The sequence below is a fragment of the Varanus komodoensis genome, unplaced genomic scaffold (genome assembly GCF_004798865.1).
Source record: "Varanus komodoensis strain SLA01 unplaced genomic scaffold, ASM479886v1 scaffold70, whole genome shotgun sequence".
Lineage (NCBI taxonomy): Eukaryota > Metazoa > Chordata > Lepidosauria > Squamata > Varanidae > Varanus > Varanus komodoensis.
In genome coordinates this window covers 2,052,610-2,079,557 of record NW_025336348.1, presented here as the reverse complement: position 1 = coordinate 2,079,557, position 26,948 = coordinate 2,052,610, and the positions used below count along the sequence as shown (strand labels likewise).

The 26,948-nt window shown below is 45.5% G+C and overlaps 1 protein-coding gene across 1 annotated transcript; it reads right to left on the bottom strand.

Moving 5' to 3' along the window:
* Positions 1-298: 298 nt before the first annotated feature.
* Positions 299-25,224, bottom strand: LOC123034658 (solute carrier organic anion transporter family member 1C1-like). The gene is made up of 14 exons (XM_044452162.1): positions 25,114-25,224; positions 23,235-23,376; positions 23,006-23,138; positions 21,348-21,475; positions 18,588-18,734; positions 16,090-16,188; positions 14,318-14,563; positions 11,135-11,299; positions 7,657-7,852; positions 5,436-5,601; positions 3,222-3,397; positions 2,704-2,768; positions 1,744-1,861; positions 299-497 (listed from the first exon to the last, which is right to left on the bottom strand). The coding sequence occupies exons 1-14, from the start codon at positions 25,222-25,224 to the stop codon at positions 299-301; spliced, it is 2,091 nt and encodes a 696-aa protein (XP_044308097.1).
* Positions 25,225-26,948: the final 1,724 nt, after the last annotated feature.

Below are 26,948 nucleotides of genomic sequence, written 5' to 3'. Positions count from 1 at the left end.
GCAATTTCAGATTCTCCTTGGGAGTTGGAGGAGGAGCAGCAGAGCTCCAAAATTTAGCACACAGCTGCCTCAGGACCGGCTGTGCTGCTCCCTCTTCTGGAACCAGTTGATTACAGCTACTGCCACTGATCAGAGCCAGGTTGCCTCTGTAGCCCAGTTGCCACCCAGGGCTTTGGAACCTGTAGCCCCGTTGCTACCCAGGGCTTTCTTGGCCAGGAACTGCACACCCAGAAAATTGCTCCCCTGACCATACAAGCAGCACAGTCATGAAAGATAGAACCCCGCTTAGCATCCCTTTTCACAAGCGGGTGACTCTATTTACTGATGTCTCCGTACAAGTGGGTTCTTCTTTCTTCAGATTGGTTGTTGGCAAGTTTTCAGTAGCCTTTGCCCCTTCGCTGTCCTGTCTGAATCGATTCCTAATTAGAATGCAGAGAATGATGTAGAGGAGGCTGCATCCAAATTTGAGTGAAAGGTTGAGTCCAAGATAGATGTTTCTAGGATAGAAAAGACAATGAGAACAGCTTGGCTGCAATGGAAGTTGAGGGATGAGTCTATTCCAAGGTACAGGAAGGGTAGGTGGTACAGTCCTTTCTGGACTATTCCAATTTGTACTGCAGGTTAGGCATTGCGTATCTGAATGTGCAAAATGAATGAATGAATGAATGAATGAATGAATGAATGAATGAATGAATACTTCCCCAGATTAAAGTGTAAATAAAAGCTAGGAAGGATTTTAGAATATTGTCAGACATATTTGTTCTCCAGACACTGGTTGTAACTTTTCACTTGATGGGCAATACTGGAGAATAGCTTCCATCTGAGCATGACCGATTTGGAATGTATTTTCAGTGTGACAGCCAAAAGCAGGCTGACTTGAGGGAGGGGGTTTTGGCTTCCACAAAATTGCCTAAAGATTTCTACATATTTGGAGCTGAGAACTGCATAACTCTGGTCCAATTTGTGCCAATTGCATAAATTGGGGGAAATTGCACACAACTGGGGCTGATTTGTTAGAGTCAAATTGTTTTTCATGTTGTAGCATTTAACAAGAGAAGAATGAAAGCATCCTTCTCACTCAACCTATGCACATCTTCCACCTTGGTCAACTTGAATTTCTGGCAGTTAAATTTGGATTTGTGCAATAGCATCCATTGCCCTGGCTTAAAAAAAATGCAATTCACAGCCCATTTAGTCTGTACGTTGGCTAACTTGCATCAAATAAAGTTGGATAAACACAGGGGTTGCATGAATAAAATCTGCAGGACTGAGTTGAGAAAGACTTTCGGACTTTCATCCCACTATTGATTTCTATAGGCTGTACCATGTGTGTTTGAATCAGCTGCATACAGTATGACTTTATTAAGTTTCAGTCTGGCACCATCTCTGTTGTCTTTTCAGTGCCAAGCAAAAACTGCTCTCTTCCTTAAGGCATTCAAGGGTATTTGATGGCATGATGGGACATTTAGACCAGTGGTTTTTAACAGGTGTAGTTTTTTTTTTTTTTAAACCAAAACTGTTTTATCTGTTAAAACTTTAAGGGTGTACAGTGGAAACGTTTTATACTGTCTTTAATGTGTCAGTGGCCTCTGTTTTTATGAATAATTGTAAACCACACAGGACCCTTTGGCTGTAATAAATGAGGCATGAAATAGACAGCTTTTTACCTAGCCAAACAAAAGGCAAGTCCATGACACACAACTAGGCCTTGGACCACAGCGATGTTTCTCCATTGATGCTCACCTGAACGCTCGTGTATTGTAAACCCTGCAAGATCCCGATCCGCCACAGGTTTTCACGCCCCATTTCAAGCAGGTTGTATCAATCAAAGCTCCAAAATAAATAGGAGCCGGGAGTCCTCCTACAGGAAAGACCCAGCAATGAAGTGAGATTAACAACTATCATGTCAGCAGTTTGTCACAAATAAAGGGATTCCCTTGTGGAATAGTCACTCGGCAAAACAAATTTGCTTTGATGGGTAGAAAAATACCCTCAGCTCCAAAAAATTGGTTCATAGTGATGAAAGCTTTACCTAAAATCAGTGTTTTTTTTTGTCATAGAACGCATCGGAACAGAGTTCCGGCACCTTTTTCGACAGATTTTCCAAGTTTTAAAAGTAACTTTTGAAAATTTGATGTTTGGTCCACGTGGATTCGAATCGCCCTGTTTAGCGTAGCAGGTTGGCGGCAAAATCATTAAAACGGTGCGTGCGGGCTGCTTGTGTGTCGAATCCGATGCATGCGGTCTTCGTCCGCACTGGTTGTGATGGCGCTGCTCGGCTTGTGGTGCTGCTCGGCTTGTGATTGGTCGTGTGGTCGCGCGCTGAGTGCTTACTGTGGGCGGCGACCGTTCTGCTTCGTTACACAACTGACGTGTGTGGGTGTGTGTACAGTGACTGACTACATGCGAAAGGTAAATACATTCATGACTCCTGGCACCTTTTTTCTTACCAAAACAGCACTGCCTAAAATCTTACCGTGACAATTTATGATGCTTTTCTAATTTTTGAGTTTGTATCTTCTGGCACTAGAGACACATATTTGGTTGAGAGGGTACTTTGGTTTGGTTGAGGGGGTACTTTATCACCCCAGGATACATTAGCAAAGGGCTTGGGGTAGTAAATAATTACACCTGTGCAAATTTTTCTTCAACTACTCCATGAGGCATTCAAAACTAACCAAACAAAATATGGGAATCACTTACCTAGTATCCTTCCACACAACGTTTCGATGCCAACAGCAAAAGATTTTAACTCAGGTGAAACTGACCTGAAATACAGAAAGAAGCAGATAAAAAAAATCAGTTGATATGAATAGGGTATATTTGGCTACAAAGGGTGCTGTCCCAAAACATTAAAGTGATGGAATGTCATAATTGGCTCAGAAGAATACGGATTGCACAATCTGCCCACAAGATGCAGAGATAAAACCAACTTGGATTACAGAATTGTAAACTTCTCTAGGAAATGTATCCAGGAAGGGTAGGTGCAATAGGTGTATTGTGCCCACTGGGTTTTCATTCATGAACATCCAGATCTTTGGTGAAGCATCACTGATCTTGAGAAATGGATTTGTATGAACCTAGACATGTGTATTTTGCAATTCAGGACCAGCCTGCAAAAGCAACCATTGCAATGAAGACTTAATAGAATTTGGTTGCAGAGCACTTCGGTCACCCCAAACTTTATGGTTAAGAACCAAAATAGATTAAGGTGTGCTTACCTGAACATAATCATGTATGTGGGTGTTGCTCCCAAGGATACAGTAAATGCTAACGTGGCCAGCAAAGCTAAAAAATAAGGAAATGTTTTAGTACATTTATCCCTTGGACACTGACCCAAAACAGTAGAAAAATTTCCAGGTCCTGAAAGTCCCACGCAACTGCAGTTGTGAAAAACCTGGAAGACAGAAGAAGACATGAAGGGTTGTTGTTGTTGTTGTTGTTGTTGTTGTTGTTATTACAGCATTTCTATGCCGCCCCTTGCCGAAGCCTCGGAGCGGCTTACAACATGAGCTTTATATCTTCAAGTAGCTAGATGCACATTGCAAACAAACAATATTGTTGAATGAACTATAGGAAACTCTCATGATTTCCAGAAGAATCCTTATGTTTACAAGTGTCTGTCCTTATTTGGATACTACCATAAAGATGTAGCTTTGGGAGTTGGACGTGGTCTTTCTGGGGTAGGCAACAAAGATTTGATGGGAATGACACCAAAGTCGTTCTCAGTCCCTTCTCTTTTCTCGGGGTCTTTGCGGCTGCAGCACTGGACATGATTGGCTGCCTGTTGAGGCCCAAGATCCAGTGGGAGCCAATGGGCAATTCCTGGACACTCCAAGACAAGTCACCACACACCTTGCCTTCTCCTTCAGGGACGTGGTGCCAGATGGATTCGCTTGGAGAGGCAGGTCTTGCGTAATGACGCAAGCATGGAGGAGGCGTTGCACACACTTGGGATAGGGGCTTCAGTGTGGTCATTTTGCCCAGACCCCACTCCAGCCCGGAACTGGCACTGGATGTGCTCTGACCTGTAGCTGAAGAATGAAGTAAAAATGAGCAAGGGCGGGAGGAAGAAGCGTCTGTGTGGGACACATAAGCAGAGTTGCACTCATGCCTCGCCAGTGGACTTCCCATAGGCATTGGATTGGGTCCTGTTGGCTACCCCAGGACTACACAGAAGTTTGGTCTGGTCCCGTATGGTTCTTCACTCGTTCTGAGGGTGCTGGTTGCTTGCCCAGCTGTTCTTTGCTGAGCACCAGGTGCATGTGCACACAAACACAGAGCAAAACCACAAGCACAAAAACGCTTAGCCTTGGTGGACCCATGGGTTGCCTACCCAGGCCGTGGGACAAGAGCTAAACCAAAGAAAGCCGTGCTACTAATGAGATGATTCCCCTCGCCCATTGCTTGATTAGGGACAGCCCAAGAGCTGTGAGCCAACAACAACTGGAGGGAGTAATTTTGACCGGAAACAAATACGAACCCACAGACCAGGATGGAGCACATCCCAGACCTGGGCACTGTGGCTGTTTTCCTCTTTCAAATAAAACAGGCTGTCTAAGCATGGTTTAGCATCTCTCAACCCAACCTACCTTACAGGGTTGTTGTGAGGGGAAGATGGTGGGAGAGCACCCATGTCTATAAAAGGGGATAGATTGTGCCACTGATATTTTATTGGCCCTTTAGTCACAGGTAACTAGACTGCAAGTGATCTCTATTACAGTGTTTTAATTGGGAATAAACAAATTGCCGTTATCTCATTTTGGAAGACTTGGTTTTGATTCTTCCCAAGCTCTGAACATTTTCTATAGTATACAGGACATCTGTATGCATTTTGTATGAATTTTTATCTACTATGCACGAGAGATGCATGAGGAATCTCAAATCTCTTTTGCATGTCTGGTGGATTCCCTGGGCTTGGCTCACTGGACTCCGGGCCACTTTGCTACAGCCTAGAGCACAAGTGGCTGGTGAATATACCCCGTGTCCAGGGAGCGCTCAGCAGGAATCGAGCCCTGTGTGCTCTGCAGGCAACATTCCTCTTCTGTGCCACACGAAGCAAGCTTTGTCTGCACTGCTGCAGCCGTGCCGGTCGCACGGCCTGTGTTCTGTGAATGTTTGTGGACTTCCGCTCAGCTTGATCACTCCCTAAGACTGGGCCAAGCACAAGATGAAGTTTGTGGATGCTAGAGGGGTGGATTCTGCTAAGTTTTGTCCCAATCCTGATATACACAATACTTGCAAGATGACACCCTAATCCCATGTACATTAAAAGATCTAATGCATGCAAGGTCAATGTGTTTACTTAGCGAATGCCATTGCAAAATTGGGAAAAGTGCCAATTTTGAAGAGTAGCTATCTGTTAGTTTACACAGCAGTTCAAAAGTGAGAAGTAAGAATTCACATTAAAGTGTGAGTGAAAGGTCTACGTTTACCATATCCTTTCCACTTCCCGTTGAAGTTCTGCAACCTGCCAAGCAGGCACTGATGTAAGTGATGCCATTACTTCCACAAACAGGATCCCAGTAGCCTTCCTCACAGCTGCAGTCAGCGTTGCAGGCAGACACCAAATTTTCCTTTGAGAAGGACGGTTCTTTTATGCTAAAAAGAACAGAAATGAGGCTCTTACAACAGTAGATCCAGGAAGGACTCCAAGAGCAACTGCATTCTCCAAGTGCCCGTCTTAATGTACCCAAACTGGCACCATTTGTACATAAATGTGGGGTTCACTGTACATAAGAATGAGGTTCTTGAAGGAACCCCCAAGTCTTGGAGAACGTGCTGGGCCTTTGGAGCTGGGTTTACAAATAGTCCCATGTCCCGCCCCGTATGACATGGTCCTCAAACTACTGCCCACAGGCCGGATCCAGCCCGCCATATCCATTTATCTGACCCGCCACAGAGGTTTTCGACTCGCTGCGCCCATGCTCACCGTGCCTGCGCCCACGCATGCATCTGCCGCCGCCTGCCTCGCCCTGCACACAAGGAAGCGGCACCTCGTTTGCGTGGAAATCTTTTGGGACTCGCTCAGAGAAAACAATCTCCAAGCAGGCAAGCCGCTGCCTCGCGCACCCCTTGCCACACGTGCGTGCGCGCACCTCGCCTCCCCTTGCCGCCCCCGCCTGTGCCTCGCCTCCCCTCCCCTCGCCGTGCCCCCACCCACTCCCTGGCCTGGGCGCGCCACCAGCACCACCTTTCTGGCCCATGCCCAGCACCTGCACCTTTCAACTGGCCCCTGGTGAAAAAGTTTGAAGACCCCTGGCATAAGATGTCAGGTGAGCTTAGGATTACACCCAAAGACAGTTTAAATACGCCATTAACCCAGAAAGGCAGGTGGATAAAATCTCAACGGTTCAAAGAAAACCTTCCCTGTTCCAAGATCTGGTATCTATATGATAATAGTGTACCGTATACCCCTGTGAAGTTGCGGTTCAGCGTTTGCGGCTCAGTCTTTCACAAAATTTTCTGTGCGGTGGCTTGCTCGCAAGGAGATCGTTTTCTCCAAACGAGTGGAAACCAATCTCCTGCTTGCAAGGAGATCGGTTTGGACTCGCTTGGAGAAAACAATCTCTGCGTACGCCACCCTTGCCCCTGCCTCACCATGTGCATGCCCCTGCCCCCTAGCCCGGGCCGCACCCCCCACCCACACCACCTTGGCAGCTGGTGCCCATTGCCGGCACCAAATTTGCGGTTTTTCACAATTCACAGGTGCTTTAGGAGCGCGACCCCCACGAATTTCAGGGGACTACTGTAATCGAAATTAGTCTGTCTGGGAAAAGCATTCCAAAGTTGAGGTGCCACAATCGAAATCTGATGGTGGGTGGTCCGTTTGTCAATGTTATATCGTACCATGCGGTGATCATAGTGCTTAAAGCAGCCTAAATCACAGATTCACTTAGGGAGGCGGACCAACGGTGGCATTTTGCCCAGGGGCCCTCCCGTTCCCCTGACACACGCCCGGTATGGTCCCGCAGCCTGGCACCTAATCTAACTCCAAATCTGAAATCTAAAAAATGCAGGAAAAGAAAAAATGGCTCCCACCCATAATCACTGGTCTACAAATTATTGACCTCTGAGATAAAATGTTCTAATTCTTACATATTTTGTTTAGATGAATTAGGAAACAGGTGATAAAGGTGCTGGTTGGCTAAAGATATTTCACAATAAAGATTTATACACAGGCGAGTATATTTCCCTACAAAGGAGGGAGGTTTCTGATGATCATGATGCCTCGTAACTTCTCAGCAAAGTATGGTAGAACAATGAAAATGGTACCATATGGAAGTGTATAAATTTATCTTCACTTTGAGACTTAAGATTACTGCCTAACTGTGATTTATTGTTCTTTTATTGCAAGGTACATTTTGTCTTGGTCAGATCTACGCGTCATCTGGTGGCTTGTGAAAGTGTCATTGTCTCACATCTCCAGGGCATCATGATCATCAGATATGCGTAGCAGTGATTTGCCTGCAGTGAATTCTTACCATCCTACCCTGTGTTCATGGGATGTTGTAGCAAAGTGCATGCCAAATGAGCAATCTTTTTGTACAGTTGGGGTTGTCTGCACTGGTTTGTCCATCCATTCATGCATTTAATGCAGTTATACGATTTGGAAAGTGCCTTCCCCTGGTCCCCAAAATCAGCAAGATAACGAACCCAGAGTAGTTGACAGTCAATCCAGCCACCTGAAGCACTTCACAGTCAGACAGAAAGTAAAGCAGGCTTAACAAGAAGTAGGTCGTTAAGGTGATGCACCCAAACTTTGCCATTGTTGTGGTGTGCAGCTTGAACTTTTTGATGATAAAACCTCCGAGGAACATCCCCACAACGGTGATGGGTAGAAAAATCACACCTGCAAAGGAAAGGAAACATTGATATAGTCTCATATGTCGTTACTCATGATAGACACAACCAATCTTTTTCATAGCAAAGAATGAATCAGGCTGGTGAAATTTGGTTCTGCCCAGAAACGCATTCCCTCATGGGTAAATTGTCTGGGTTCTCTCACTTTCTCTCTTGTTGATGGGTTCAGACAACCCACACTTAAGAGCTGAGAACCAGTTATCTATGGGTTTGTTTGTTTATTTATTTATTTATTAAAACATTTTTATGCCGCCCCATTCGCCGAAGCCTCGGGGCGGCTTACAACAATAAATTAAAACATCATAAATAACATTTTAAAATATATACATTAAAATAAAATACAAATATACAATATAAAATAAGCTGCCCTGGCCAGATAAAATTCAATAATATTAACATTTAAAATGCTGCTTAAATAAAAAGGTCTTCGCCTGGCACTGAAAAACAAATAACGACGGCGCCAGGCGGACCTCTCTGGGGAGCGCATTCCATAGATTGGGCGCCACCCCTGAGAAAGTCCTCCTCCAAGTAACCACCCTCCTAATTTCTTTCACGGAGGGCTCCCGGAGAAGGGCCTCTCCCGCCGATCTCAGGGGGCAGCTGGGCATATATGGATGTAAGCGCTCCTTCAGGTAGCCAGGACCCAAGCCGTTTAGGGCTTTATAGGTCATCACCAACACCTTGAATTGGGCCCGGACTTCAATGGGAAGCCAGTGCAGCTGATGGAGAACTGGAGTCATGTGAACATAACACCCAGTCCCCGTCAGCAGCCTGGCAGCTCTATTTTGCACCAATTGAAGTTGTCATTGAACTATGTGTTGTTGCTGAAACACAGGTTATGGTGTTGTCTGAACCCAGCTGTACCATTAGAACATGGTTTATTAACCATGAAGAACCCATGAAAAGAATTTTTGGTATGGTTTCTGGCTGTGAATTGTGGGTTTTTCGTGATTAATTAACCCACATTTCAAGAACAAAATTTCAAGAACAGTCCACACTCAGTTCTCAAATATGGTTGTCTGAACCCAGACAATTTACCCAATTTACTCTCTCTTTTGGATGCCTCCTTGACTCTCCCCCCTCAATCTTCCCAGCATCCTGCAGACTTCTATGAAGGGGATTGACCTCTCTTGTCAGAAGTCTGACCTGATTGCTTGCTTGGAATTAGGCCTTTTAATAAATTTGAATCACAGCTTTTGGAATTCATGGAGGTCCTCAGGTTGCCCATGCTTCTGCTATCCCATGATACCTATTCTTTGTAACTACTAATTTGTCAAGTTGAGGGCCAAGCCAGAAATTTTGATCAGGAGGATACTGAAGAGCCATTTGTAAAAAGCTATTTGGCAGATCTGCCTGTACACACATACACGCACACACACTATTCATACTTTATAAATACTTTATAAATCCAGAATGCTTAAAAGCAATTTAAGATAAAAACATGAAAAAACCAGGCTGGCATGGTGTAGGTGTGACTGGGTGGAGAGTGAGGAGGCGGGAATCTTCCTGCTAGCCACTAACCGCCAGACCAGTTTTGACCCATGCGTGCAGAGTCACTGGTAGAGACAGATCAGGGCCCGCAGGATGGCCTGCCAGTATGGGCGCTGATGGAGATGATCTCATCCAGCCCTTCCCTGGGGTTCATCTGTTCCCTCTGAGTGTAGCTCATAGGAGCTGGTGGGAGGACAATGTATTGTTTCAGGCTCAGCCAATTGTAATGCCAAGTGCTTGGGTTTCCTTCATCCTGGATGGGCAATTTATTGATTGATTGATTGATTGATTGATTTATATCCTGCCTTTTTCCTACAGAGCGCTCAAGGCAGCTTACATCTCCTCCATCTTAATCCCACAACCCTGTGAGGTAGGTTGGGCTGAGAGTCTGTGACTGGCCCAAAGTCACCCAGTTGGCTCCATGGCCGAGCGGGGACTCGAACCCAGATCGTCTGAGTCCCAGTCCCAGGCTCTTAACCACTACACCACACTGGCTCTTAGGACCTATTTGCTTTGCAGGTGCCTTGCTCTGGGTGGAACCCCTGGGATATTTATTCCTGCACTGCTTTTCACAATGCATGCTGTTATTGTTACTGTCAAGCTCTGCTCTCCTCATGATGTCGCTCTACTCTTGTGCAGAACGCCTGCTCTATCCAACCACCCCTCCATCACCACAAAGTATGTGATATTGGCTTGATCTTGAAGGGGCAGCCAAGGTCTATCAAAGCTCTGCTGCTACTGGAGAGGAAAACTACTAGAAACGGTGCATTAATTTGGATCAACACAGCCTAAATTTTTGTATTTTCTTTGGGGGCATGGCTTTGGAGATGCTCATGAGACGTGCCTATATTCAAGCTTCACCATTACACCTCTGATCCCCAAATTCTATCAGTCATGGATACAATCCAGAGTTAGTTCTATGTGGAGAAAACCCCAATCATTTCACTCAGCCTACACTGGAGTGCCACTGGATCAAATCCCTCGTACTTTGGCATGTCAGGAACCTTCCCACCGCCCCTTCTTTTTATAGTAGTGGAACAAGCAGGAAAAAGGAGACACACTGTGAACATGGTGGGTAGCCATACATGGCTAGTGTGAGCTGCATTTGGCTGGCCTGAGGTCAGGAGTTGCTGGGAGTGGAACCAAGGCATTTGCCTAGAGCACGAGCCACCAGACTGAAGCCTGATCCTGTGCTTTAAGGCACTGGGATGATGGCATCTGCCTAGGCTGGCCAAGAGATCTTCTCACTAGGAAGGTCTATGAAGACCTCCTGTTCAAGCTGGGGCTTCCTGTTTCAGCTAAGACTTTTTGTGGACAATTACAGCGATGATTTTGCTGTGATCCATGGATTAGATCCTGTTTCCTGGATCCCACTCAACGGTTTGTTTGTTTGTTTATTTATTTTCCGATTTATATCCTGCCTTTTTCCTACAAAGGGCTCAAGGCGGCTTACATCATTCTCCTCCTCCATCTTATCCCCACAACAACAACAACCCTGTGAGGTAGGTTGGGCTGAGAGTCTGTGACTGGCCCAAAGTCACCCAGTTGGCTCTATGGCTGAGCAGGGACTCGAACCCAGATCGCCTGAGTCCCAGTCCCATGCTCTTAACCACTGCACCACACTGTTTCCTTGGTTCAGCTCAAATACCTAGTCTTCCTTAACCTGGTGCGCTCCACGTTGTACTGTTCCTCCCATCATCCGTAGCCGGTGATATATCTTTGAATGGGCACCTACCTCCACCAGCTAGCTGAACCAAAAAATACTGAAGAAGATACATACCAATAAGAAAGGTGGCTCTTGAAATAGATATGTTAAACTGCTGTTCCATAAACTTCGGCTCATAAGTTATTACGCCAACGATAGAATTGTAGTGTAGGATTGTGGCGAACAAATAGACTAGAAAGATGGAGTTTCCAAGTAGTTTCTTCAACACAGGGAAAAATTCTGGAATGGAAAAATTTTTATTGCATCCTTTCAGAATAAAAGCATAAGCAGGTGCATTAAGAGAGGCCAGGGTTTTTAATTCATCCTCTCGTGGTACCAAAATTCAGTATTGATTCTGTCTAGAGGAGAAGCAGATTTATATTGCCATAATTTGAATAGTTTGATCACATTTATACTTTATGGGAACCTAACTAAGATCCTGAGAGGAGGGGAGGGGTATGCAATGGAAAGTTTGATGGGAGAGAGAGGGGAGGAATGAATCTGAATTATTATGCCAGTACACAGGTTATTATCTAAAATCCATTGATGGGTGTTATGGTTTATGTGGCCCCACGGCCAGGAGCACTCAAGTCCTTGAGAGAGATTTCAGGACCAGAGTAAGTCAGGATGATCTGAAGGAAACGTAAGTTTTAAAAAGATGCCGACAAGCTGGAAAGGGTTCAGAGGAGGGCAACAAGGATGATGCAGGGACTGGAAACAAAGCCCTGTGAGGAGAGATGGAGAGAACTGGGCATGTTTAGCCTGGAGAAGAGAAGACGGGGGTAAATAGGATCGCCCTCTACAAGTCCTTGGAAGGCTGTCACAGAGAGGAGGGCCAAGATCTCTTCTTGATCATCCCACAGTGCAGGACTTGTGTTCAAGTTACAGGAAGCCAGGTTCCAACTGAACGTCAAGAAAAGCTTCCTGGCTGTTAGAGCAGGACAACAATGAAACCCATGACCTAGGGAGGTGGTGGGCTCCCCCACTCTGGAGGCATTCAGGATGCAGCTGGACAGCCATCTGAGAGGGATGGTTTAACTGGGAGTCCTCCACTGAGCAGTGAGTTGGACCCAATGGCCCTCTGGCCCCTTCCGGCTCTGCTATTCCATGATTCTATGACCCACCACCAAGCCCTGGGCCTCTATGGTCCCTCTTTAGACTTCAGCAGCTAAGGACCTGAGAGGCGGAACCTCTCTGCTTCTTTGCAGATCAGCTTCGGCTCACTGCCCCATTGTCCACCTTCTTCTGCAACTCCACTCAGCTGGACTACGGGACAGGACTACAGATCTCTTAGCTGCTGCCTGGAAGCTCCTGCAGCATCATGCCTATGGACTTGCTCCTATTTCCAGCAAAGCATCTGGACAGCTTTTTCCTACTAATCAGCTGCCACTGAGTCCCTCAGGCAGAAAGTGAGCACAACAGTCCCTCTGCCCAAGCCGCCCAGCAACTGGTGCACAGAATCATTCTGCCTCTGGTACTGGATATCACACACACCCATCACACCTAGCAGTCCCCAACAGCCTTCTCCTGCATGTGTTTTTGCAGTCCTCTTCTGAAGCCACCCAGATTCCATACATCTTATGGAAGTTAATGTCATCACTACTGAAAAAGGTTGCTTAAGCATGAGAACAGGAGAGCTCTGACGGGTCCATCGAGTCCAGCCTGTGGCCGATGAGGAACCCTCAAGGAGGACGTGAGCGCAAGAGCATCTTTCCTCTTGTCTTCCTCAGCAAAAGGCTTCCCAGCTCTGATACTGATGGCAGCACCAGCCATCAAGACTAGGAGCCATGGATAGTCCTTCCTCTTGTGGTCGGCAGCTGAGCTGCTAGGCTGCTGATCCTTGGGGTTAATCTAGACATGATTTTTAAGGATGAGGTCTCCTCCTCCTCCTCCTCCTGTTCATATTGTTTTCAAAAATGGAGTATGCCTCCTAGTGGGAGAGGAAGAGGAGTAAAGGAGAGACAGAGCAGGCAAAGGGCCCATAAAGGCAGTATATGGACTTTCCCTGCCCCACCAAGCACTTCCAGATGGACTTTCTCTGGGGCAGGAAGCAGTTTTACTTTCTGGCTACACTGTTCTTAATTTATTTATTTATTTTCGATTTATATCCTGCCTTTTTCCTACAAAGGGCTCAAGGCAGTTTACATCATTCTCCTCCTCCTCACAACAACAACCCTGTGAGGTAGGTTGGGCTGAGAGTCTGTGACTGGCCCAAAGTCACCCAGTTGGCCCCATGGCTGAGCGGGGACTAGAACCCAGATCGCCTGAGGCCCAGTCTCGTGCTCTTAACCACTACACCACACTGTTCTTGCTGTGACTATCAAATTTTATGATTCTTACAGGCCACTTTGACGACTCCAGTCAAAAAGTAGGCTCTCTAAACCTGCTATCCAAGCAGATTATACAAAATTGTGTAAAAATAATTTCAAAAAAGCAGCTGCTGAAGGTCCTGTCTACAGACTGCGATCTTAGCGCAAACTGGGAAGTTAATTTATTTGCTTCTTTGTTCATTACAGGTATGTATCACCCAGGAACCAAAGCTCTATGGGAAATTCATAGGAATTAAACCCCTAAATTACAATATGACAAAATATAATCTAAAAGTCTAAAAGTGCTATACAAAATAAGCATAAAAACCAAAATAAAACAGAGAAGCAATGTGAAGATTTAAAATGCAGTAAGATTTAAAACATCAGAAATGGAAAGACTAAAATGTCTAGGAAAGTTTGGACTTCACCCGAGGCTGAAAAGAGGACGACCCAGCCATCTGCAAGATTTTCCCACTCCAAATCACCTCCAAAGTTGCAGTTTGCCTGCTTTATAAGCGATGGCTGCCTGAGTGTTTGTATTCCTAACAGAGAGGGAGACAACATTGTTTCGTGCTGTTTCAGCTTAAGGCTGCAGCCACTTCCAAAATATCCTGTTAAACAGATTTGACGCCAGCAATATTGTAGAATGTGGGCTACCTACCTACCTACCTATTTATCTATCTAAAGCATTTGTATGCTGTCCTATGCACAGCCTCAGGACAGCTCACAACAGTTAAAATTCAATAATAAGCATGAAAACATGCAATCAAACCAATTATTCCAAATTAAAAGAAGAAAAGGAAAAAGGAAAAGAAACAAGATGAGACTGATTAATATTTCTCATTAAAATTATTAATTTAATTATTAAAATACATTACATGCTCTTCTATTACATATTTCAGAATGAAGCCATGTAGGAAAACCAATGCAAAATGGAGCCTGCACTCACCTTTTACTGCTTCTGAGAGTTTCAACTGTGGTGGTTTTGGCAATGCCGCTTTGCTATGGCTATCTTTGGTGATCGTAAATATGTCACTTGACTTCTTAACGTTCTTTCCCTCTCCTTGTTTTGGCAACGAACGCGGCAAGTTCCAGAAAGGAAAGGAGGCCATGAAACTGACCACTCCGCACAGAAGAACGCCCAGCCACCAGGCTCCAACCCAGCGCATATCCTTAGAAGTGATGGTCAATGTACCTGGAGAGAAGCAGCAAGATGGGACATTTTCCTGCTGCTTTACTTTGCCTTAGACATCTCATCAGTATGGTCCACTTCCACCATCTCTAATCTGGTGCCTTTCTCCAGATGTGCTCTACAGGCTGTGGGATTATGGGAATTGTAGTCTAACAAACCTGGAGGACACCAAGAAGTCTGGTCTGGTCAGTAAAACATTTGGTGTGAGCCTGAAAGTTCTAGACTGCAATCTTATCTCAGTCATGGGAATCTCTTGGTGGTTTACTGTACCTGGTATTGTCTGCATGCCTGACTTATCCAACTGTAAAATGGGCTTCATAATTAGGGATGGATAAACAAGCAACGTAATTATTTGCCGAGCATCATTTGGCACTTATAACATGCCTGATATTTCTGACTGTGATGGCTGCTTGTGTCTCACTAGTGGGAAACTTGTATAAATCAAGCACTGAGAAGATGGCAACTTTGAGCAAATTTCCTGGCTGGACATGCACATGGTGGGCATGTCGTGAGCAGAGCCGGCTAGTGCCGGAGGTCAGACTAAATGGCCTGGGAGACCCCTTCTGACTCGCTCTGTTTCTGTGTTTCTATGTTTCCTGGACAGACTAAAACAGGGATGATTTGCTCTACTGAGGAAATGTGCTTAAATTAGGAGATTTGGACAAATCGAACTGGGGACTAGGAATGAAACAACCATGAGTGCATGTATATATTTTCAGTACTGTAAGAGCAAAACGGAAATGAAATTCTTGTTAATTGTGAGTTATAATCAGAGCTTTTTGTATGTTTTGTACAAATGCACCTATTGTCTAAAGAATATTCCTTGCATTTTTAAAAATCTCTGTGTGTTGACAGACACTGTTTTTGTTTCATGGGATGATTTGCAAGCTTGGAAATGTATGGCCTCTGAAAAACAAATTGTGTTTGGGTCTATGTTCTTAGCTCTGGAAGGACTGCATTGAGTATATCCATAAAAAATAACTTCAAATAACCCTTCAGTGAAATTCTCAATCCTCCCTACATGATATATTTGAATGAGATTTACAGAACAATCCTATGGCCTCTAGACTTCATCTGGGGGGGCCATAGGATATTTTAAACTCCTATATCTGAGGATGGAGGGCTGCATTCTCAGAGCTGGGGCTGGACTCTGATGCACCTCTACCCACTTGCAGCCAGCATAGAACTAGCTGCTTCTCTGAGGCCAGAAAACTGACCTTGGAGAGGGGAAAAAGAGGGTGGGGAGGGAATTACACTGGGGCTGCGAGGGAACAAGCATTCTGATGGCACAACAGCCTCCTCCTTCCCCTGTCCATCTGTCTGGCTGGTTTGCAAATCAGGAGGAATGGGGAGGACAAGCCTACCTCCTCCCCTTCTTCTGTCCTGCACCTGAGGCTCATAAACCTCAGAATTCATAGGCTGGTGGACAGTGACCTACTGATTGCCTCCATAGCAGTTAGTACAGAAAGGGCAGGGCAGATAAGGTTGATGCAGAAGGAACACCACGTATCATGGAAGTTATTCATTACCGACATCCACCACTCCAATGTCAACCCAGAGATTAGCACAGAAGGATCCAAGCATGAAGCCAAAGGTTGGTCCAAACAGCCCAGATGCTCGTACCGTCCCTGTAAAAAAATCCCAAACATAAGCACAGCAACCTAATTCGCACTGCAGAACAAGACTTCCAAGGAGATGGGGGAGAATCTTTGGATATTGCAATCTCTACTGCGACCTGGGGGTATTCAGGGCAACACCTGGGACTGGCAGAGAGCACTGCACTGCGATGGGAAGAGGTGCAAAGGCCGGTGTGACCAGGCATGAAGAATGCAGTGGGAGGGAAGAGCCAGCTGCATGGCCAAGCAAGACACCTTTGCACCTGCATTTGCACTGCATTTGCCAGCATGCAGGCAAGCTGTTCTCCCAGCCAGACCAAAGAGCTCCATCCCAGACCTATGCATGTCTATTCAGAAGTAAGACCTGTGGAGTTTGATGGGACCTTCTCCCAGGAAAGGGTGCCTAGAGAGCCTCAGCCATCAGGCAGTAATTCAATGAAACAACAACAATAGCAGCAATAATAAAAGTTTGGGAAATATTGGGGCAATTGCTACATGAAGAAGGCACATCTTTTTTTTTTTTAATTCTGCAGCTTTTATTCTGGTTTGTTTATACAGCTTACAGGAATTTAATTAGTATATTGCATGGGGGAAAAGTAATGCTTTTGTGTGTAACGTTGTTCTAGAAATAAAGGGGCCTGTGGTGGAGTATGCTTTCTGCTTGGGAGGAAAGCTATGGCAAATCTAGGCAGCATACTAAAAAGCAGAGACATCACCCTGCCGACAAAAGTGCATAGAGTGAAGGCTATGGTTTGGACCACAAGGAAGGCTGATCGCCAAAGGATTGAGGCCTTTGAATTGTGGTGCTGGCAGAGACACCTGCGAGTCCCTTGGACCACAAGGCGATCCAACCGGTCAGTCCTAGAGGAGATCAACCCTGACTGCTCTTTAGAAGGCCAGATCCTGAAGGTGAAACTCAAATACTTTGGCCACCTAATGAGAAGGAAGGACTCCCTGGAGAAGACCCTGATGCTGGGAACAATAGATGGCAAAAGGAGAAGGGGGCGGCAGAGGATGAGGTGGCTGGATGGGGTCCCTGGGGCAGTGGGTGTGGGCTTGGGTGGACTCTGAGGGACGGTGGAGGACATGAGAACCCGGAGGAATGTTGCCCAGGGGGTTGCAAAGAGCCGGGCACAACTTTGCAAATGAACAACAGTGGAACAACAACAAAATCAGCAGAATATGACAGTACTTCTCATCGTGCTGTTTTTGCTGCCATGTTCTACTTATTCATATTTTATATTGCGTTATATCTGCATTTTCTTTCTTTCTTTCATTGCCACTTTTATATCCCACCATTACTTCTAAGGAGACCAGCTCAGGGCCTGTGGTTGCCCTCCTCTCCATTTTTGTCCTCACTACAACCCTGTGAGGTAGGCCAGGCTGAGTGACGGTCAGGGTTGACTGGCCCAAGGTTACCCACTGAGCTTCATGGCCATGGAGGGATCTGAACCCAAGTCTCCCCAGTTCTAGTCTGGGGTCTCTCACGGCTACACCATGATGCTCTTTTAATATGAACAGCCAACGTCTTAGGGTGTGATTCACTGTTCCCGTACTGAGAGCATGCATGCATGTCATCTCGGCAGATGTTTGCAGCTCCCTAGATGAAGCACAGAGACAGGAAAGGGATTGAGGCCGGAGTACTTAAGCTCCTTCCCTCGCTGCCCCCTGGCACACCCCTCTACCCCTCTCCGAGGCTGATATATGACCTGGAAGAGTCAGTCGGCACAGGTCTGTCCATGCCGGCTCTGAGCAAGCTCAGGCAGGTGCTGTGCCTGGGACCTCAGAGGCAAGATTCTGAATAATAATTCTCCCTCCCCACAGACACTGTCGGGAGGCCATAGAATCATGCCTGGAGAGATTTTATTATCTGAAGTGGCACAGAAGTATATCGAATGAATAATGAGAAAAATGGCGGATGAAGTGGGGGAAAGGCGGTGCTTTTTCTCCAAGAGTCCTCTCTCGGAAACTGTGTGTTCTGGGGAACAGAAAAAGTGGCTGCTGGGGCTCAGAGTTCTGCCGCTGCTGCCCCCTCCAAAATCGCCCCCATTTCCTCCCCCCAAAATAGTCCTCCAAAAGTTATCAAAATGCCCCCTTTCCACATTTGCAACACTTGTGAATAGGAAGGCCAAAGTGTGTGTGTGTGTGTGGGGGGGCTTTAATTTCAGCATGCGTACAGTCTCTATTTATTCCTTTTGGACGGATTCTTTTCATGGCGTGACCACTCCTAATCCTTGCAAATGAGAGGCAAGATTAAATACACACACCTGTCTGGAACCAGGCAAATGGACCATTTTGATCTTAACAGCCAGGAGCTGCCAGACACCGCAAGCTGGAGAGCGGCTCCTGGACACATTGCAGTGTCCGGAGCCTGACCAGAGCGACGGGCTGTGCCGCCTCATGAGTTTTACCTATATAAAAGGCAGAGTTTTCTTCCGTGGCAAAATCATCAATGTAAGACATTCCGAGAGGCATTATCGGAGCTTCTCCAATTCCACGTAGAAGGTTGCCAGCAAGCACAAAGAGCCACAGGTAAGAACTGGCCATCTTTTCACAATCTGCAAGAAAACGAGGGAGCACAGATTATTTTTATTTTGTTTCTATACAGCCCTGTGGCCAAAGCTCTCTGTGCGGTCGACAACAAGGGATAAAACAAAACAGAGCGCTGACCCAATCTTTCAAACTTCCCTTTTCCCCATCATTGTGGGGCTAAGGGCAGCTTTGGGGGTTAGGGGGCGGGGAGTTGATTAAGGAACAGCATCCAAATTTAGGTGAAAAAGGCCTTCCCAAATGCTGCTCTGGTTGCTTTTGGAATCCCGGCATGCATTTTAAAGTAGTCAGAAACATAAAATGGAGCTCTTAATTGATGTATAGAAACACTTGTGTTCTTCTGCAAGATATTTATGGTGTGCTTGTCATTTCCCACCCATATTTGTTTAAACAAGTAACTGACCTCACTCGTTTGGGGTGAGGTCAGTTTTGCTTCTGTTTTTTTGGAGATGTTTTGTGTTTTCTTTTGTTATGTTATGTTGTTTTGTTAACAGCAGGGAAAATGTGGTATTGGTGACAAAACACACATATATACAGTTGCATAGTTGTGCCATTCTATTATGTCATGGGATGTAACAGGGAAATGGAGAAAGAAAACATGCTTCATTTAGCACTCCAATGTCAGTTTGCAGTGAAGCCGAAAACAGAGGATGTGGATTAACAGCCTAGTCTAGAAAAGCTCCTCGGTGGGGAAACAAAGGCAGTGGGCACCAAGGCCAGGTTTAAGCCAGCTCCTGGGCCTGGTATCTTTAGTCATACAAGAATGTGGGACTGGGACTCAGGAGATCCGGGTTTGAGTCCCCGCTCAGCCATGGAGCCAACTGGGTGACTCTGGGCCAGTCACAGATTCTCAGCCCAGCCTACCTCACAGGGTTGTTGTGGTGAGGATAAGATTGAGAGGAGGAGGAGGAATATGTTAGCCCTTTGAGTTCCTTGAAAGGAAAGAAGGCAGGATATAAATACAACAAACTACAATTAGCAGGAACTGATGTTCCTCTCCACCAATTTTGGAGGGGGTTTTTCAGAAAGGGAATGGATTTTGAGAGGTTGAGTAATTCTTTGGCGGTGGGTGTAAGCAGCAGAAAATCTTGCAGGATTTCCTGCAATCTTATTTTCTCATTCAGGAGGCTGCATTGCAGGAAGAATCGATGCCACAAGAACTGGGGACCATTCATGGTTTGGCTCCATCCCCTTCTTTCCTGAAGGGCCTGGAATGGCATTGTGTATGGAGCTTTCCAGAAAATGAAAATGGCAGTCCCAACCCTCTGGCCATCAAGACAAGCCCAGCAGAGAGAGGGAGAGATAAAGGGGCAGAAGGGATGCTCTGAATGCGCATTTGTCAGTATTCAGCAGCCTGGTTTGGTGGTTTCCTTTACCCCTTCTTGTTACTTCCACACACTTCTGCAAACCTTGGAACTCCTTGAGATCGCTCCTTATTCTTCTCCGGCCCTGCATGGGGCACAGTCCTGCTGGAGCTCACTACCTGCACTAATTATGGGGAGATCGCTTTTGTATGTGTCTAACTCTGCCAGCTCTGGATTCTGGAACGGCCGGGGCTTGCCGTCAGCTGAACCCAGGCACGTGAGAGGGAAAAACAGGGAGAAGCGGGAGTGGCAGCAAGAGCACTGCCAGCTGTGGGGCAGTTCTGCAGCTCCTAAACTTCAGGCCATCCCTGGCTTGTATTCATAGTCCTGCAATGCAAAGTAAAAGAACACCCTTCCTATGAGCTTCCAGCCTTGCACCCCGATGTTTTAAGGGTGTGTTTCCAGGTCTTGTGGCACAAGGGACTAGCTCCGGGAGGATTTGATGTGCAGTGTACTAAAGGATTAAAAAAAGAAATTGGGGTTTGGGGGTTGAGATTGGACTTCTTATGCCAGACATGATGGATGGAGGTCGCCTTTCCCATGCAGCATCAGTATGTTTCCTCCACGCCACCACCTGGAGTAGTTTTGGGGTAATGAGGCAGCAATTTTCACTTGGAAAACTGAACTATGCCCTCTGGCTGAAATTAATTTTGAAGAAAGCTGTGGAAGGTCCACTCATAGATCATTCGACTAAAAGGGTTATGAGTAGTATTGTTACATTTGCACTCTGCCTTTTCTGCTTTTGTGAGGAACTTAAGGTAGCTTACATGGCTCCATTGTTATCCTCACAACAGCCCTGTGAGGTAGGCTTGACTGAAAGGTAGTGGCCTGCCCAAAGTCACCCAAATGGGGACTAGAACCCGTTTCCCACTTTCCCAGTCTAACCCACTCGCCACCATCCCGCAGTGGCTGTCCAATTTCACAGTGATGCTTGACACTTACAGCCAGTTCTTCTGAGCACAACAGTGGCCTATTTGAGAAGGGTTTTTGTTGGCACAGATGAACTGGTCATACTGGAAAATCACAGTATTCAGACTGCCATCTGATCAAGTGCTTAATGAGTTCAGTCAGCATCGCGACCTGCCCAAAGAGTCAGGGCGAGGACAGATTAAAGGACAGATTGCTTTTCTGCTCTGTTGTAAACAGCCCAGAGAGCTTCAGCTATGCATTGTCTCAGAATAAATAAACAATCGGATTCTAAAAAGGCCTTTATCCACTGTTGTGTTGGCCCAGCCACTGCATCGATGTTTTGCTTACCAGAAGTAGTTGCGTTTCCAGAACTTCCCATGTCAATAACTGCATGGTGAGGAGGAGAGGCAGAAGCACACGCCGGAATGCTTTCGGAAGAATTGGCCGCAGCCATCGCAATGCTTTTGTAATTGTAACTTTAAAGCAGCCACGGAGGATGTGTGAAGGAAAAGAGGGAGTTCAAAAATACAGGCAGTGATTCGTTTGTTACAAATCTGAAAACTTGTTAAGGTATTCGGAGCAATAACTAAGGATAAGGTTAATGATGTTACTGGAAGCACAATCTGAGGAATGTCCATGAACTTGCAGGGTAATGGGTAAAGTGTGCAGGGAGAAAGGAACGGCATGGAGGCCAAGTTCTCTCTCCCCAAAGCGCTTAGATGGCCAATTTCAGCCTTCCAGTGTTGCACCTCAGAGTGTGAGGAAAGGGGGCTGAGGAGTTGCCAGGATACATCTCACCATGGCGGGACCTGTCTCTTGCCCTTCCCTTAAACCCCGTATCCGAGGTCACCCTTGAATCTTGGTGGTGCGGCCAACAAAGTTCACTCCTTGCCAGCTGTGTGCCTATGCGTGTCAGCATGCCAAGAAAGTGCTCCAAGTTTGGACAGCCAGCCACAAGGTCAAAGCACTTTTCTGACCTCGTAGTCAGATCTCGCAAAAGTTCATGGCCATCCAGGCTCCATCTAGCGATTACAGGGCTGCCTTGTAAAAGTAACACGACAGTGATAACAGGACGTATATCAATAGGGTTACTGGATTCTGCCTGGTGGCTATTGAATGACCTTTATTATCATGAAATAATAATAATGGTAGCCCAGCCTTTTCCAAAGTGCTCCGAATGCATTTATTCACCCACTGATTCATTTGCTAATTCAGGCATGGACGCATTTCTTGTATCTCTATCCTGCTTTCCCCACAAAAAGCTCAAGTCAGCTTGCCCTTTCTCCCATGTTATCCACCCATCGATCAATCCTGTGGGGAAGGTTTGGCTGAGAGACCATGAAGAGACCAGGTTTGCCTCGCAAGCATGTTTTTCCCTTTTTTCCTTTTTCTTTACTGGATCAATGAGGTTCTGAAACTGAGTCCCTCAATCGTCCGCCAATGTTCTCTCCACCACCACTTTTCATATTCACATTCACCCAACCCTGGAGTTGCTTCAATGAAGAATAAACTGCTACAATTCCCAGCGTGCAGCTCCCAGTAGGATTTTTTTCTGTCTAAAGATCCATAGGATCGTGCCCTAAGTCTTATATTGATAGAGCAGACTAAGAGAAAGGTCTAATTAATGGTGACTCCCCCAAGGCAATCCAGTGAGTCCAAGGCTGAATTTCAGCCCTGGAAATACCTCTTTACTTTCTTCTATTCATATGAATAGGTCTATTTTCTGGAGGGAAAAAATGCAGCTTTGCATCTGCAGTCTGTCTCTCTACTAGCAGTTGCAGGTATCAGATTATACCTAGGATTCAGGGACCAAGAAGTGATCTCTCTCTCTCTCTCTCTCTCTCTCTCACACACACACACACACACACAGCAGAAGTTTTAAAACTTAAAGGATGGCAGTGACTTAGATCCGTTGGTATCCATAAGAGAAATGCATAAATTCCCAATTATGCAAAGAGCCCAAACCAAAGAGAAACGTCATCTGCCATGTATCTGGCTAGACTTACCGCCCCATGATGAAGTGAGGCACCACCATTACAAATGACCCGAGCGACATGACCAGGCACCCAGCAGCAATGACCTTTGGACGATGAACTTTTGGTCCAAGGTAACTCACCAGTATTATCACCAACAAGTTTCCTGCATCACAAGAAAATATGCAAGTGGTGCTAAGGAAAGGGTTTTAAAACTTATCCTTTGCATGGTTTCTTGCACTGCCTAGGGAAACAGGCATACCTATTTCAAAGCTTCCATCAATCAGTCCTACCAGGGATGACGAGATTTCGAATCTCCTTTCAATCTGAGTATACATGCTTTTCATGTAGCTTCCTGCAAATCCTTTGGCAAAAAAAGAAAAGGCCAGCGCTGCAAGGAATATCTAGGATTAAAAAATAAACAAACAAAATAGCAAATTGTCAGAGAAGTGATTGCCAGTCGCAGATTGGTGCAAAGGTCTCAGCTTTCTGTGTTAGGGAAGGTCCTGCATCTTGCTCTTGGCTTGGATTCAGATGTGGTCTTATTTAGAGGAGACCCACTGAAATTAAAGGGACTTATCATAACTAAGAGATGCCCCGATACTTTATGTGGGTCAATGATTATGTTTGGGTCCAGACCATGATGATAGTCTCATTAATATTATGAATTAGTGTCTTTTAGAAAATTCCTGCCCACCATTCCAATGCATCTACAAGAATCAGGGCAGCTTACAAAAATTACATGCTGGAAAAGAGTCACATATATTTAAAAAAAAACCCTGCCAAATTAGTATGGAAACAGGCTCAAGAGATGAAGCAAACTTTCTAAAATGAGTATCTCCCAGATAAAAATTGCCTGCGCATCAAGAGAAATGCTGGCTGGAACAAAGCTTGTGGGTAAAATCCTGTGCATCTTTAGACAGAAACACAGGATAGCTGTCTGGGGCACGAAGAGAATTACAGAGCTTTTCCTGTCTAAATTCATATAGGATAACACCTTGTATCACTGTCTCTCCTGCCTCCCAGCCTGCGATGGTTTCAGGGAATAGGCTGATAGATCTCACAGGGCAAGGCACAGAAGATAAGATACCCAAGTCACGAGGCACTCACAGAACTTGGGTGAGTGAACTAAAGTGGACTGGAACGGAACATTTTCAGGCACAAAACGTTTCACTCTGGAAATGACAGATTAAGAAGAAGTAAAGTGACAGTAAAGGCTACAATGCAATCTAATATGAAGATGAATTCTTGGTAAACCTATCGGTGCGACCATTGTTCAGGTCTGCACTCCACCAACATATTCCAAAGAAGTAATTCAAAACTGTGCAGCTCTGCATGAGGAAATTGATAGCACACGAAAACAAGGCATGTTGATGATCATACGTGTCTAGAATACAGGAAACAAAGCAGAACCGAGTGTCGGGAAAGAATCTGGCCAGAGATGAAGCAGGAGAAGGACTCCAAGAATTCTGAGAAGCCAACTAGCTGCTTATTGCCAATACATTTTTCAGGCAATTGATCAGGCAAATGTACACATGGACATTACCAGACGGCCATGGTAGAAATCAAATAAATTATATAATTGGAAGGAAAAGATGGATGCACTCCACACCTACATTAAGAATGCTGATAGACTAAGATAGGAACATACTCTCTGGCCAGGAAAAATAAAGAGCAGGTGAAGGCAGAACTTTATAGAAGATATGAAAAGATGACAGGCTTCTTCAAAGAAAAATCTTTGAATCTTTGCACTCTCAGAAAGGAAATCAGTTCAAATCCTAATGTGAATATGTCAACAAATATGGAAAACAAAGCAATGAAAATACAGAAGAGAGCAAAACGGATAACTGGAAGAGTGAAAATAAACTTGTGTTTAATAGGCAACAGAACCCTTGGCCAGAATGTCAGAAACAGATGGAAATATTTATTTATTTACTTATTTAATGCTATCAGCATCTGAGATCCATAGATAAATCACAGATAAGTCTCTGGCCCCCAGGAGCTTGCAATCTAGAAAAGTGCAGAGGAGGAAAGACAGAGCAAAGGTAGGAAATGTGCTTTTGAATTTGAATAACCAGAATGTTTTGGGCATGTGTTGCAGAGCAAATAACATGGAGCAAAGGAACAAGGACAGTTTCTACCTTTAGCTTTGAAACCAAGAAACACGTTCTCTTCACAGGAGTTAACCCTGGGCTTTTGTCCAAGGATGATGGGCTCTCTTTAGCCGGCTGTGGGGTCTTTTCTCCATCCATGGCTTAGGTCTTGGAGCTCAGGGCCACAACTCTTTCTGTTTGGGGGAAAATAGCAATGACATTGTTGTGCCAGTTATTGTCTTCAGTCACACAGATTTCCGTGGCTTCTGTTTAGGATGCTAAATGGGGAACAACAACTACAGGCATAATCATATACATGTGTAGACAATGAAATTGCTGTAGTCCATGGTGATATACTTCCTATACTGGACACCAAATATGAACTTCATAACAGAATTGCAATTTTCCAGGGACTAATCACTTCTGGGGAGAGGGGACTTATTTATTTATTTAACAAGCCACTTTTTCCTTTCCAAGGGGGCCTACATAATTCTCCTCCTCCTCTTCATTGTGAGTGGAGCCGGCTAGAGCCAGGGGTCAGACTAGATGGCCTGGGAGACCCCTTCTGACTTGCTCTGTTTCTATGTTTCATCTTATCCTCACCACAACAACCCTGTGAGGTAGGGTTGGGTTAACAGTCTGTGACTGGCCCAAAGTCACCCACTTGGCTTCATGGCTGAGCAGGGATGAAAACCCAGATTGCCTGAGTCCCAGTTCCTCTTTTAATCTTGACACCACACTGGCTCTTTTGAAAGGAGAAGGAGATTCACTCCTTTATGTGGCTTAAAGATAAAAATAAGAAGTAGACAACTCTATGGATGACTGGTCTATGGAAGGCCTCCCACCATAACAGTTCAATGGAGCCTCATATACACAGGGGTAGCATACCTCTGAGGTCCCAAATACAAGGGGAAAATGAAATTGTTGCCCTCTCTTCCATGGATCTCTACTTCCCCATGGGCCAGAACTAATCCACACACCTGGGGGACATCTCTTAAGTACCAGGCTCACCTGAACTGACCTCCATAGGGGATACCGGTTCAGAGGGACACTGGGCTAAATTAGCATGGCCTCTGTGGGCAAGCTACAGTTCCAGACCCTGAAATGTGTGCCTGGCTTGATGAATGTCTTACACCTTGGTGCATGGGAACTTGAGTAGCAGGAAGGACCACAGCAAGGCATTTTGTCTCCTGAACCTCTGAGGATGGCCTCCATGCACAAGGAGGTGTGGAGCAGATGGGTAAGACGAGCATCTGTTGAGATATTGGGTCCCAGCTGTACAGGACTTTGGATTGTACTAGCTTCACAGACTAACTTCACAGTCTACTAGCTTTTTGCCATTTTATGGCTTGGACCTGTACCTCATTATACCAAGTTAGGCATTGTCTTTTTTAAAGGCAAGCCTTCCAACAGCTGCTACGTGACTTTCTAATCAACTTGTTGCTGTTCCTCAGCGTCTGAAAAAAAAGAAAGATGAAAAGTCCCATTCTCGTGTTTCATAGCGCTCTCTGAAGCACAGTCCCTGGAGTTCAGTAGGATTTACTCCCAGGAAGTGTATATAGGATCTGAGCTTTCACAGCCAGCCAGCCACCACTTCTTTGCATATGTAAAAGAGATCAAGGTTACCTGCTGTATGTCATATGAACCCTCTTGCTCCAACTCTACATTTCCTCCAAGTATTAAAGCATTCCTTATGCTCCCGAGAGCATAAAGAGACTGAGATCAGTAGATGCAGAGAGAGAGAGAGAGAGAGAGAGAGAGAGAGAGAGAGAGAGAGAGAGAGGGAGAGAGAGAGAGAGAGAGCGTACTCACTTGTGCTGCTTCTCTGCCGACAGTGTTTCTTGTGACTACAAAGGCAGGGAGCCAAATCAGTGTCATTTTTA

Excerpts from the sequence above, each read along its gene's own strand:
- LOC123034658 (XM_044452162.1), bottom strand. The coding sequence starts at position 25,224 with ATGGATGGAGAAAAGACCCCACAGCCGGCTAAAGAGAGCCCATCATCC. Across the intron at positions 23,377-25,113 it reads TCTTGGTTTCAAAGCTAAAG|ATATTCCTTGCAGCGCTGGC; the intron begins GTAGAAACTGTC and ends TTTTAATCCTAG. Across the intron at positions 1,862-2,703 it reads GTTGTGTGGAAGGATACTAG|GAGGACTCCCGGCTCCTATT; the intron begins GTAAGTGATTCC and ends TCTTTCCTGTAG.